Source organism: Colossoma macropomum, unplaced genomic scaffold (genome assembly GCF_904425465.1).
Source record: "Colossoma macropomum unplaced genomic scaffold, Colossoma_macropomum, whole genome shotgun sequence".
Taxonomy (NCBI): Eukaryota; Metazoa; Chordata; class Actinopteri; order Characiformes; family Serrasalmidae; genus Colossoma; species Colossoma macropomum.
In genome coordinates, this window is record NW_023494803.1 from 35,282,305 (window position 1) to 35,295,922 (window position 13,618).

At 38.7% G+C, this 13,618-nt stretch overlaps 1 protein-coding gene across 1 annotated transcript in view; it reads left to right on the forward strand.

Moving 5' to 3' along the window:
• Window positions 1-13,618, forward strand: part of kif6 (kinesin family member 6) — a 100,816-nt gene that overhangs the window by 41,571 nt on the left and 45,627 nt on the right. Inside the window, exons 12-13 of the mRNA XM_036593817.1 lie at window positions 3,313-3,454; window positions 7,173-7,361. Coding sequence (XP_036449710.1) covers window positions 3,313-3,454; window positions 7,173-7,361 — 331 coding nt within the window. The remainder of the gene's footprint in view (window positions 1-3,312; window positions 3,455-7,172; window positions 7,362-13,618) is intronic.

Here is a 13,618-nt window from a genome sequence, read left to right on the forward strand (position 1 = left end):
AACTGGACTTTGCTGATGGTCTGACCGCAGCACCATTATAGTCACATTCCATCACTTGTATATTGTTTGCTACACCAATTAGAAGGTAGGAGTTAAATGCACACCATCAAAGCTGCTGTTCAGTAAAGCTCAACAATACCTGGACTCGAATGGACAGACTTGGTCAGCAGCTTATTCATCCTAGTTTTAAACGGTGAAGAATTTGGCTTCTGCCATGGTTGACGTCAGTGCTCCAGCTCTACTGTGGCTAAGATGTGTTTATTTCACTGATAGTTGCACTGAAATCTGGCATTTTTCATGACGTCTTGGCAGAGGAAGGTTTTATCTCTTCTCAGCGTTGCCTCTTGTTTTCACTCTCACTCTCTCTTTCTTTCAACTTTGTCTTCATGTTTCCACTTACCCCCTGGCTGCACCTTCAGAGTGCCTCGCGTTGCTGCGTATGAAGATAGAGCTGCTGCTCTTCTTCCAGTAGCCAGAAACACTCTGCAGCTTCACTCAGACTCACACTACTCACTTACAAACACTGCCTTCAATAAAAGTGAGAGACTACCTTTCATTTATTTAACATTCAGTCACAACGGCTGTTAAGTAGCAGGTATTCATTTTATCAGAAGATATTTCTGAGGTTGGTAGATATAAATGAATGTACTTGCATAAGGAAGGGGAACGTCAAAAGAAAAAAAAGTGAGAAAACAGCAGTTTTTCTGAACTGAAGTTAAAAAAAAAATGGAAGTTCTAGGGAAAATGTGACTCCTAACAACCATGCAATACCACCGAAACTGTCCTCATGAGTTAAACAGCACTTAAAGCTTTCATCTTTGAGAGAGAGGAGAAAATTAAGCTCCACTTTTGTTCAGATCTAAAAAAATTCACGGGTGTTTCTGTCCATCCTTCCACTGTGAGAAGACAACTTGGTGCTATGGGTCTGAAAGGATGTGTAGCTGTTCAAGAAGCCTCACTGAGAAAAAGAGACGGATATAAAAGAAGAACATTTGCAAATCAAACAAAGAAGCTGCTGTGTTCTTGACTGACCACCCCAGAGTCCAGACCTCAGCATCGCTGAATGTGATTGGGAGTACTTGTATATTGAGAAACAGAAAATGCAGCCAACTTCTAAGACTGAACTGTGGAGGTGTGGAAAAATATCCCTGCAGATTTCTTCGAAAAGCTGAAAGCAAGTTTCCTGAAAGAAATGGAAGCTTTAATAATGGCAAAGGGTCAAACACTAAATACTTAAAACGTGATGTTATATTTAGTTGTTGAGACTTCTGTGTAAATTCCTGTTAATGATGTTTCCTGATTTTTTTTTTTTTTGAACTTTTGAACTTTTTTAACCCTTGGAAGTAGCAATTATCACCACTGATAACAAGAGCATGTTGAATTTCATTTTAAGTACTGTATTTCTTACTCGTAGATGATTAGAAGTAACTATTTATTTGGATAGCCCACTGTAGATGTTTACTTCGCATTTAAGTGACATTCATTTAAATATGTATTAAATTTGCCTCACTGCTCCTTAACACTAAGCCTAATATTCGCTCGAACCATAGCTTCAACCCAAAACCTAAACCTAATCCTAATCCTTGGTCTTGAACCGAACCTTAACCCTAATGCTAATGAGAATCACCAGATAGTTAACAATTTGAACATCTGTCGATAATCCATAGAGAGCTATCCCAATAAAGTAGGACCAAAAGGAAAATTCTATTGTCAACATTCAGTCAATGCCACATTGAGTGTGTTTGTAAGTAGAAGGAGAAGAAATGTTTTATTATTTTGTATTTTGCCCTGTTTTTGTCATTGTGTGACATTGAAACAAACAGAAAAACTTCAAAGTCGATGATTCAGAATCGAAATCGAATGTAATTAATTACGTAACTGACATTATAATGAATCATGTAGCAAAACAACAGCAATAGCTCTAAATGCAAGTCAGGAATTCACATGGATATGGGAGTTGTTGGCTGTAAGCTGCGTGTTTGCACACCCACTGAAACTCTAATTAACTCTACGATTGGCCCTAGCCTGAGTTTGCCCAACCACACCGCGTCCCCTGCACAGGCTAAATTAGACATGTCTGCTTTCACTACTGACCAAGAACAAGTCATATTTTGTCCAAGAAGTTTCCATTTTTAACAAGCAACTAAAAACAGGTTGTCTAAGTTGAGATTATCTAAGTTTATATATCCTCTGTCACAGCCAAGCCTAGTTATTATCTAAATGTGTTTTTACAGACCTTGTGCTTTCTGAAAGATTAGGCCTCTTTACACTGTGGAACATGTATGCACACATGGGGGGATCTGGCACGTGCTCTGTTCCGTCTGTACATTCTAAAGCTGCCTGTCTGTAGCACAAGCTTGCTCTTATACGCACATAATCTGAATGATGTGTCTCATTAAATATTCTTATCAAGTTGTGTTAAATAAATAAAGAAAGAAATATATAACAAAAAAAATCAAAAGAGAAAAAAAGTCAGAGACCACGCTTTGATTTATTTCATTTCCAGTCAAGAAGGCCATGAAGTACAATCATCATTTTCCAGCATTGTTAAAAATGCGGAAAACATATATTTAACAGAAAATTGAAGAAAAGATACAACAAATAAATGAATATCAGTTTTTTTCAGTATTTAGTGTGTCCACGCTTTGCCTTTATTACGGCTTCCATTCTCTTCTGGAGACTCACATACAGGGATGTTTTTCCACACCTCCAGTCTTTGGAGTTTCTGCTCCTCACAATCCAGAAAATCCCAAACACATTCAGTTATGTTGAGGTCTGGACTCTGAGGTGGTCATTCCATTGTTCTGAGAACACCAGCAGCTTCTATGTTTGATTTGCAATTTTTTTTCGTCTGTTTCCTTTTCTCAGTAAGGGCTTCTCTACAGCTACACATCCTTTCAGACACTATAACGTAAAGATGTCTTCTCACAGTGGAAGGATGGACAGAAACACCTGTGAATTTTTTCAGATCTCAACAAGAGTAGAGCTTGATTTTCTCCTCTCTTTCGAAGATAAAAGCTTTAAGTACTGTTTATCTGAAAGGGACAGTTTTGGTGGTCTACCAGGTCTTGTAAGGTACTTAGAAATCACATTTTCTCTGTAGCTTTAAATAATTTTTTGAACTGAATATTTTTTCTATATTTTTTTTGCTTATTTTTCTTTGACTTTCTGCTTCCTTATGCAAGCGAAGTATGTTTTATCTGACATTTGCACATTACTGTATGTTTATACCGTATATGTATTGTTCTGGTTTGTTACTATATGTTTAACTGGAATAAAGCAGGAAGCTAACAAGTGCTCTACTATCTGCAGGTGAAGGTGCGGGAGAAGCCATGTGTTCAGAAAGAGACAGATAACACCAGCCATCTCGCATCATCAGACACGCAGGACAGGCAAGCTCACAGAGAGCTGCTGAAACTGAAGGACATGCTCACTCAGCGTGACAATGAGATCAGTATCCTTTGTCCAGTCTGTACAGCACCATTATGTACACTACAGTTACCCCAGTTACCTCAGTACTGCTTCTTTCATGAACTGCAGTACATGCATGCATTTCTTGATAACCGTTTTAATGAGCCTTGGAGGGCTATCAGTATTAATTGATTGATACTCAGACCGGCAGTCTAATGGCTAATTATTAGTAAAAGTGCACAGATAATTTGATTCCAATATGCTGTAGTAAATATTCTGAAAAAGGCCAGCATTAGAAAAAGGCCAGGAGATGCCCTTTTTTACATCTACTGCTGTAAACATGCCAAACCATGCTTCTTTTGAGGTAGGACCTCAATAATATGATGGGATGTCTGCATTTCATGTAAGAATAATGAATGGAATACAGGAAACAGTTTCAGTAATTTAAGCCATAAATTATAAAATATAAGGATTTATGTGTAAATAATCAGGTTACATAAAATTCCAACAGTACATCTCCTTACTGTCGAAAGTTTGTGTACCTAGTTCACCATAATTGTGCTTGTTTAAGGGTGAAGTTTCACATTTTTGGGGTTTGGGGGAAATTAGCGTTTTAACCACGTCTTGTGTCATTACATCTGACTACATACGGTGGAAAATTTAGACGATGACTTGATCATCTATTGGTACAGTTTTAAATCCAATGTAAACATGTTATCAGGCTGACATTTCACTTTTGTGTATTTTGGGTGGAGAGGGGTAATCTGAAGTTCATCTGTTCCTATAGAACAGCCTCATTAAAATGACACGCTAGCAGTCACACACATCTGCATTGGTTTCCCCCATTAACCCCTTAAATGGCCAAGGCCCAAAGTTTTACTGCACACTTCTATAACCTAAGAATAACTCCATGTAGTCCATAGTCCATGTAGTTACTGAATAATACGCATTTGTATGTCATTAGATTTTAAGGGGTTAATTAAAGGGGAATTTCACAGGTTTTTCAACATTTCAGCCTAATTCAGTCATTGAAGTCATTCAGAGTGGTTAGACGTGAAATGGTTCACTATAGAGAAACATAACTAACTAGTAAACCAACTAGTAAAGTCCTTTTGTTGATTTTCTAAGTGAAAATAAGTTAATACATTTTTGTACATTTTAAAGCACAACTGCTGTTTTTTTTTTCTTTTACTAAACATAACATATTAAAAAAGTCCAAAACATTAAATGTGTTTTTTCCAAAAGTTATGGCACATTTTATGTTATGCTTTTTTACAGTATGTTAAACCTGTTCCCTGTAGAGGATGTGATAACTTATTTCTACTTTGCAGTGATCAAACTTTTGCTTACTCTGGTATCGTGATAATAGTAAAAATAGTGGTAAGTCTAAAAAATAACGTTTTTTGGGGGGTGCCTACCTTGCCTTACAACGCCCTGCATTTGCCTCTCCACCTTAAATTGATTCAAAATAATACATTTTAGCCCAAAAAAACATTCCAAATATTGAGCACTCTGAGGGTTTCCCCAGTCACAAGATAAAGACATCAATATACTCCTTTTATGGCTTCCACACAGCAGCTAAACATAGTAGCACACTAAAAGAGATGAAAGTAAAGACAGGCTTAGTTTAATCTCTTATCAAATACATCAGGAAGCCTTCAGCAGTGAGTTCTCATATACCTCGAAACACCGTATAGAGCTTATGACAGCTCTGTTCCCACCATAAATATTGAGTTTTTCAGCACAGCAATATTAGCTTGCATGTCACTGGTGTAAGGGAAAGATTCATTGGTCTCCATGAAGAATCCAAACGTATTGGCAGGGCTTAAATCCTCAGTTCAGACTACCATCTCCCCTTGAGGAGGGATATACTGTACTGGACTCTCAAATGCACTCACCCACCTGGGCTTCAGCAGCACAGTGCAGGGGAGATGAATTTACTGTCTTTGCTTTGCAGGTCGTCTTTTTTTCTTCTTTGCACTGAAAGCAAATGTGGAGACACGATTTTTGCAAGTGTTCATAACCACAGCAAGCTGTTGTTTGGGTCAAAAGGCAAGACACCAGAACCAGTATCAATAAATTAGAGACTTCATACTTCGTTCTTGTCAGATGCAGTTTATTGATGCATTACAATTGCCAATATTCTCTCCATGGCTTTTTGTTTCTGAAGATGTACATCAAAACCCCCGAAACAGATCAGAATGTTCTAGTTCTAGTTTTCTTCTTTTTATTGTCTTTGCATTACGTTGTCAGTCAGCTCTCTCACTTTGTTTCTCTGGGATTGTGAACATCTGCTCATGTTTCTCAGGGTCTGATTGCTTCAGAAAGACTGAGGGTACCAGTGTTTTAGTGTCATGTGCACCAAACAGGAAGCAGAATTGTGGTTAACATTTCATTTTTAAGCATTTTTAAGCTTTTAGCTTTGCTTTAGCTTTTATGCAATGCTGTTTGGAGGGCAGAGATTCACATGGGTTTATTACACATTTCAGTAAGCACTGTAGTCCATGTAGCTACTGAATAATAAGGCTTAGGTTGTAATAAGGCTTGAATGTAAAGAGGTTGATAGTAAAAAAAGATGTTACATAAGGTATTACATGCCAGCTTCTACCTGAATGTTACCAGAGAGAGAGAGAGAGAAAGAAACATGGGGCCCACAGAAGATCTCTCCAGGTCTCTCAGTAAATGCAAATGTCTGAAATGAGTTTTCTGTCCCCGAAAGTCTTTCTCAGTTTAATTGGTAGACCACCAAAACTGTCCCCATCAGATAAGCAGCACTGAGAAAATCAAGCTGCTTCAGATTTGAAATAATCCACAGGTGTTTCTGTCCATCCTTCCACTGTGAGAAGACAACTCAGTGCTTTGAGTCAGAAAGGATGAGTAGAAGCCATTACTGATAAATGGAAGTATACCAAAAAAAAGGAAAACTAGTCATCAATATGTGGAGTAAGGTTTTATGGACTGATGAGTCTTAATATGTATTTGGGATTACTTGGATCACACGAAGCAGAAAATGCAACCAACTTCGAAGACTGAACTTTGGAGGTGTCAGAAAATATACCTACAGATTTCTTCGAAGCTGTAATAAAGGCAAATGGTGTAAACTGTTTGCTGTATAGTTGTTTTTGTATAGTTAATTATATGTCTCCTGCTTTTTTCTTGACCCTAAAAATGAATAGCTTGTACTTACAGTCATTCTGACTGTAAATGAGATAAATTAGTGGTCCCTGATTTTTGCACAGTACTATACATGTCTTCCAACATCCTTTTCTTAATATAGAAGCATTTGTTCTAGTCAAATAGTTAGAAAAGTCCTCATTCTCTTTGGATCCAGGATCTGGTCTCCACCAAAAACATGAAAAACTTGCTGCCCTAAAAATATTGAGCCATTTATTTTAATGTTCAGGGCCAAAACATATTTCAGACCTGCAGAATTATGAGTTTGTCTTTGCTGACCAGCTTCATTTTTAGAGAAACCAAACTATATGTCTTAGTGCCCCACATGGTAAAATAAGAAAAGAATGTAGCAGCCATAAAACAAGCAGCTCTTATAAGAACCATGATTGAATTCCTCATTTTTATGGTTTAAAGATGAGAAACGTTGCCCCTCAGCTGTAGTTACAGTGTTTTCTGCTGTTCATCTTCTATGATCTAGACACCTGAACCTGTCTTCATATTATCTATGATATCAATCTTGCAAAATCTGTTCACTGGAAACACATTCAAGTTCAAAATGAGCACCATTCTTAACCCAAGCTTATCAGGTATACTGGTGAGCATGCTGAAGAAGGAAAAGAAGAAGGTTCAAGAAGCCAATGCCCAGTTAGCAAACTTCTCCAATGGAGATATGACATCACATAGCTCATCCACCAGCACTCTTGGTGAAAAGAGGTTGAAGGATGAAACTTCAGAGAACTTCCCACTTGCTCAGCATCTGATTAACAGGCAGAGAGGTGAGTAATCAAACCACATTTTTTCTGCCTTACATCATTTAATGGCCTAGATTTGCATGACTGAAATGCCTTTGAATGCCATTATGCTTAATCTGAAGGCCTGATGACACATTTTGGGGAATTTTAGGAGTTACTTTACTTGATCTGACTGACCTTTTGGATGTTATTATTTTAAGATTGTTCATACTTTGTACAGTCTGTTCTTTAGTGGCTACATCCATCCTGTAAATGCTCCTTCGATGTCTCAGACCACCGAGAACCTATCAGAAACACCAAATGTTCCATGATCTTTATGATTTATTACAGGGACCATATTGTACATTTCACTAATATTGTATTTCTCCCCTCAAGTCAAGTTTTAATGTCTTCTGTGGTTTTATGTAGCAAAAGTAGTCATAATTCATTTTTTACATGACAATTTTCCAACATTTCTTTACCCCTTAGAATTAAACAAGCTGTTTTTGTATATGTAAATTACTTCTGTTCTGATTGGTTGTTCTTTGTTTAAAAAGCAACCCAGGCTGAAATGGTGTACAAAACTGTATTAGTTTAAGGAGAAACACTCCGCTGCACCAGAGTTCGAACTTCTGTCACTCCTTTTGGATGTATAGATCCTTCAAAAAGCTATGATAATACATTTGTTTTCTCTGCTGCTAACTTTTAAACATTTTCCCTGCATATTCTTCTCCTGCAGTAAAAACACTGCATCGCTTCAATGTGCTGAACTGTTATATCCTGAATGAGTGATCGTGCACTGTATGTGGGCACATCTCTCAATTATTGAGTTTAGGTGTTATAGCCACACCCATTGCTAACAGGTGTATAAAATCAAGCACACTGCCATAAATCTCCATGGACAAACGTTGGCAGTACAGTGGAACAGAGACATTTTAAACAGTTCCAATTTAGTGACAGCAGTTTGGGGAAGGCCCTGTCCTGTTCCAGCATGACTGTGCCCCTGTGCACAAAGTGAGCTCCATAAAGACATGGTTTGACAAGTTTGATGTTGAGGAACTCCAGTGGCCTGTTGAACTTGGGTGTCCAACAAGCTCATATAGGTGTGAAGGTCAGGTATCCACATAAGTTTTGCCATGTAGTGTAAATTCTGTTGTGATTGGTTACCCTGAATTGTGCCTTGTTCAAATAGCAGTCCAGGCCTAGATGTGCAACAACCTGTTAAGTTTGGCATGAAAAACTTAGGGACATCAGAAAAATTCAGAAAGTTTTCAGCCACTAATTTTGGCTCCTTTGGAATGTTTTGGAATCATTTTCTTTTCCCACAAGACTGTCTACAGTAACAACACTCTACTTCAATATGAATAAAAAGGGCTAAATTACTGTAGCCTGAATGGGTGATCATATGTAAAGTTGTTCATGGTTCTGACATCACGATTGTGTTGGTGCAGCAGCTTTGCAGCATATATGGACTGGAATGTTTTGAAACAGTGTTTATGATATGTTTATGCTGCAGGTTGAGATAATGTTTATGTAATAAACATCAGCCTCTTATTCAGACCTTTTTTTTACATTTATGGCATTTGGCAGACACTCTTATCCAGAGCGACTTACAGTTTGATCATTTTACACAGGTAGGCGAAGGTAGTGTTACGAGTCTTGCCCAAGGACTCTTATTGGTATAGTCTAGGGTGCTTGCCTAGGCAGGGATTGAACCTCAGCCTACAGCATAGAAGGCAGAGGTGTTACCCACTACACTATATTCATGATGTGACTCCACAAAGTTACATGGCCATTACCAGAACTCATATTTAGAATACAGTGTAGGTAAAATGAGACAACAAAGGAAAGCAACTGGTCAGAAACTACTTCTGGAACTAGTGGAATTTAGTCCTCAGTATTGTCCCTTGTAAGTGTTGTGATATTCTGGAAGTTCTTATTTGCTTAATTTCCGTGCACTTATTGGGGCTGTCTTTGTGGCAATAATAAGCAATGATATTGAGAGCATACCAAAGTTATTTGGACCTTTGCTGACCCCAGGGTTTAATGGGAATATAAAGATTCTGTTCAATCTTCTGACTATTTGAGAAGCAACAGGGTCTAGGATTTTAGCTCAGAAACATAACCAGTTGCTTTCACCATGCAGAGTGGTTCCTCCTGTAAGCCTGGCTGTAGCCTTGGGTAAGAGCGCCGCAGCAGATTCCATCGCTTTTCAGGAGTACACTGAGAGAGCCAGAGCTCCTCACCATTAACCACCATGTGTTTGGCTCTCAACCTCTCAGCATGGTTTTGTAGGGACTTAAAGATGATGATAAACCTGGATGCTGATAATTACTGTGATCGTGGCTTTGGGGATGCAGCGCGGGCCAGCAACTCATCAACCGAACCGCTGCTCCTGTCCGCTCCTCCACAGGCCCCGGATCAGCCACCCCTTTCGCTGGACATTTTTGGTTAATGATGCCCCCGCTCGGTAATAGGACCAGCGAGAGTAATTGCAAGCAGGGTTCAGAAAGAGGAGACCATTAAAAAACAAACACATGTTTGGACGGTGTCCAGGTCTAGTTAGGAGAGAATCAATCACTCATCAAGCTGCGATGCACGACAGCTAATGGACAGTCCTGGAGAGTCGTGTTTATAAAACGCTGAATAAATGATGTGTGTGTATGTGTGTGTGTGTGTGTGTGTGTGTGCGTCTTGCGGGCTGCTTCTGCGTTTTTTGTCTCAGATTTCTCACAGAAAAACTGTAATGGACCCTTGTGCCATCACTGCTCTGTATTTGCAGGGGGAATTTATGAGCTGGTGGTGCTCATTTAAATTCGGTTGATCCGTCACATCCTAGTAACTCTAGTAGTTCTGGACCTTTGCGCTGTCTCAAGACTGCATTCCATCTGTTGTCCAATGCAACCAATACTGAGGTTAACAGTGCAGGGCAGCTGTCCACTTATTTCCTCAAATATTTACATTTTTTCTTTGTACTCACAGTTCTCTGCTTCTGTGTGCACAACCTTATGGCACACAACATGAATCAGGATCAGTGTATCAGTGAATCAGATGCCGTTACATGTTTTTTCGACAAAAGCCTGGTTTTGAATTTGGATTTGGTGAATTATTTTTGAACGTTGCTAACCAGGTTTTCTCTGGCACGTCGGTGACATATTTCTTCTTATTTTTCGCCAACATATGCAGTAATAAATTGTAGCGAGGCACACGTGGCTTAATATAAACAGCGTTGCACTGATACAGGACGAGTGCTAAGTCAGAGGGCCTAGCCTCATTTGAACCGAATGAAATGTGGATTGAACATGTTGTTTCAGTGTTGTCCGCTAAATTGGAGTGCTGGTGTTTGTTTAGCGCCTAAGAAGTGCTGGACTTAAAGACAAAGCCAAAGGAATCTGAAATGCTGCAAACTTTGCAGAATCCTCTTGGCTTGATCTCAAGACTGGGAACGCTCAATGACCTATGGGGCTGTTTTTAGGCAAGTTCCCTTACAGGCAATTAGTTATCCATTCAAATGACATTTTTAGAGATTTTTTCTCATCTCAGCACATGATGGGTATTTACATATACTTTACAATACAATACCTGATGACATTAATTAAATATATTACATCAAGAGCTGCCACTGTCTGTATTTACACCGATCAGGCATAACATTATGACCACCTGCTTGTTTCTATGCTCATTGTACATTTTATCAGCTCCACTTACTATATAGGTGCACTTTGTAGTTCTACAGTTACAGACTGTAGTCCATCTGTTTCTCTGCATACTTTGTTAGCCCCCTTTTACCCTGTTCTTCAGTGGTCAGGACCCCCATGGACCCTCACAGAGCAGTTACTATTTGGGTTCGTGGATCATTCTCAGCACTACAGTAACACTGACGTGGTGGTGGTGTGTTAGTGTGTGTTGCGCTGGTCTGAGTGGATCAGACACAGCAGTGCTGCTGGAGTTTTTAAACACTGTGTCCACTCACTGTCCACTCTGGTGAACTACCTGATAAAATGGAGAGCTGATAAAATGGACAATGAGCATAGAAACAAGGAGATGGTCATAATGTTATGCCTGATTGGTGTATACTGTATGGTATCTGCAGGTATTAGCCATTGAGAAATTTTGAGAAATCACATGTGCACATATCCTTATACAGCAGTATTTAATACAGAAATCATCACTTATAAGTAACCTGAGTACCACCACTAAGGTAATGATCATTTCTGCTAGCTTTTCTGTGAGAATTTCAGTGTTATGTTACCAAGCTGGAGGTGGTGTTCACTTCCCACACTGAATAATACTACTTAGGCTAGCTCTGCTTAAAGACGGACATTTGAAGTGCGTGAAAAATTCTAACAGATGTTCTGATCCCCTATTGTTTACTTTGCATGTTTGCAGTTTTACAGTGAATCCTTCAGTAAAACCTATTGAGTCTTAATAGAGGAGCATGTTAGCCTGTCAGCTGTCTTCTGAGCTGTTCCTCATAGACCTACATTCGTGAGATCCTGCTGAATACTACTGATGCTCACATAAGCAAACTGAGTGCTATTAGCTGGATTGGATTTATAATGGCCTGCAGATACCATATTTAATTTTCATGAATTTATCAAATTTGAATGATAATCATGACACTCCTAAAAGTTTTTGCCAGTAAACTGAAAGATTATTGTATTATTATACTATTTTTATTCATTTGGAAATGATGTACAAATTAAACCAAGTAAATTCAGTTTGTCACTTTTTTCTAAATCAGTGATATGCTTTCGTCAGGCTATGGAGATCCTGGTCAGATAGGCCTTGATAGGTGTCATGCTGAAAGTTCATGTGCTGAAGAGAAATAATTTAGAGAAATAACATCTCCTTCTTTTAAAGGAGCTGCACACTTTAACTCAGTTTTTGGCTTGTGTCTCAGTACTGCAGTGGTGTAATAGTTTCTCATAACTTTTCCTGGAGGGAAGCTGAGAAATCATACAGACGCTTATAAAATCCATATGTATGTCCTAATTTTGGTCTGGCAGATGGAGAGTTAATTTTGGACCAATCAAATAATTAGAACATAATGTTCCATAATTTCTTAGATCTGGTTCTGATAACACATCACATGGCACTTTTCGTTAGAAACAGTTCCAGTGAGATCATTATGCCATTACTACATTACTTACTATTACATCAGTGTTAATTGCCAAGCCTTTGTGTTCTCCCTGCGTTCATGAAAGGATTCGACTCCATCATGTACAATATGTATCATATCTGTGTCCTTGTAGGGCCACTCTTGGCCAGGTCCTAATTTATGGAAAATAATGCTCAGCAGCCAGTTTTTGAGAGTGAAACAACTGCTAAGTGCACCTCTCAGACATCACTTGTGGATGCGGTGACACTAAGGAGGCCGTGGCCTGGCCCCACCGTTCATCTCGTTTAAATGCCTTGAAATCATCAGAGTGACCCAGTGTAATTGCTGCCATACTCCCTGATCTGGTGAAGCATGGTCCCTCGACGCCTCCGGGGCTTCTGCCAGCTGCTTCTGCTACGCTGTCATTTTAGAAAATAAGCTCACCCTAAATAGACTCCATGCACATTTCTTCTCTAAAGTGCCTTTAAATGAAGCTGGGTGCTTTAATGCATTACATGTTTTACCATAATAGGCACAGAGATAGATTTTATCTCCCTGTTGGAAGTAATCGTGTTCAACTGTGGTCTAGTGGTTACATACATAAGGATCTGTAGAGAATTTTACACTGAATGGGAATAAGAAGATTTAAATGGTTTTAAAGCTAAAATATTTTTGAACCACACTTGCTGTATAGCTTTTTGTACATGTTAAGGGGGAAATCTTCAGATTTTTCAAACATTTCCATGTAGTTACATCATTAAGATGTAAACAGGTCATTCAGAGTGATTTGATGTGAAATGATCCATTCTAGAGAAAATTGTTCACAGTAACAGTGGTAGGAACCAGACGTTCGAAGTGTTTAAGGCCTCTAAAATCTATATCACATAAAAAAAATGCACACAATGGTTATGAATATGCTGCCTGATCGTTTTTGTGGTAGTTTTGGGTTAGGTTTTGGAGATATAGATATATATATATTTCTCTTTATTTTATATTTTCATATATATTTAAAATACATTCAGGATAGAAAGGTACAAGTAGGGAGTTGTGAGGCAAAATACCACCAAAAGAATACTTATTTTACCTTTATTAAGTTTACAGCACTACAGTAACACTGACGTGGTTTGTTAGTGTGTGTTGCGCTGGTCTGAGTGGATCAGACACAGCAGTGCTGCTGGAGTTTTTAAACACCTCAGTGTCA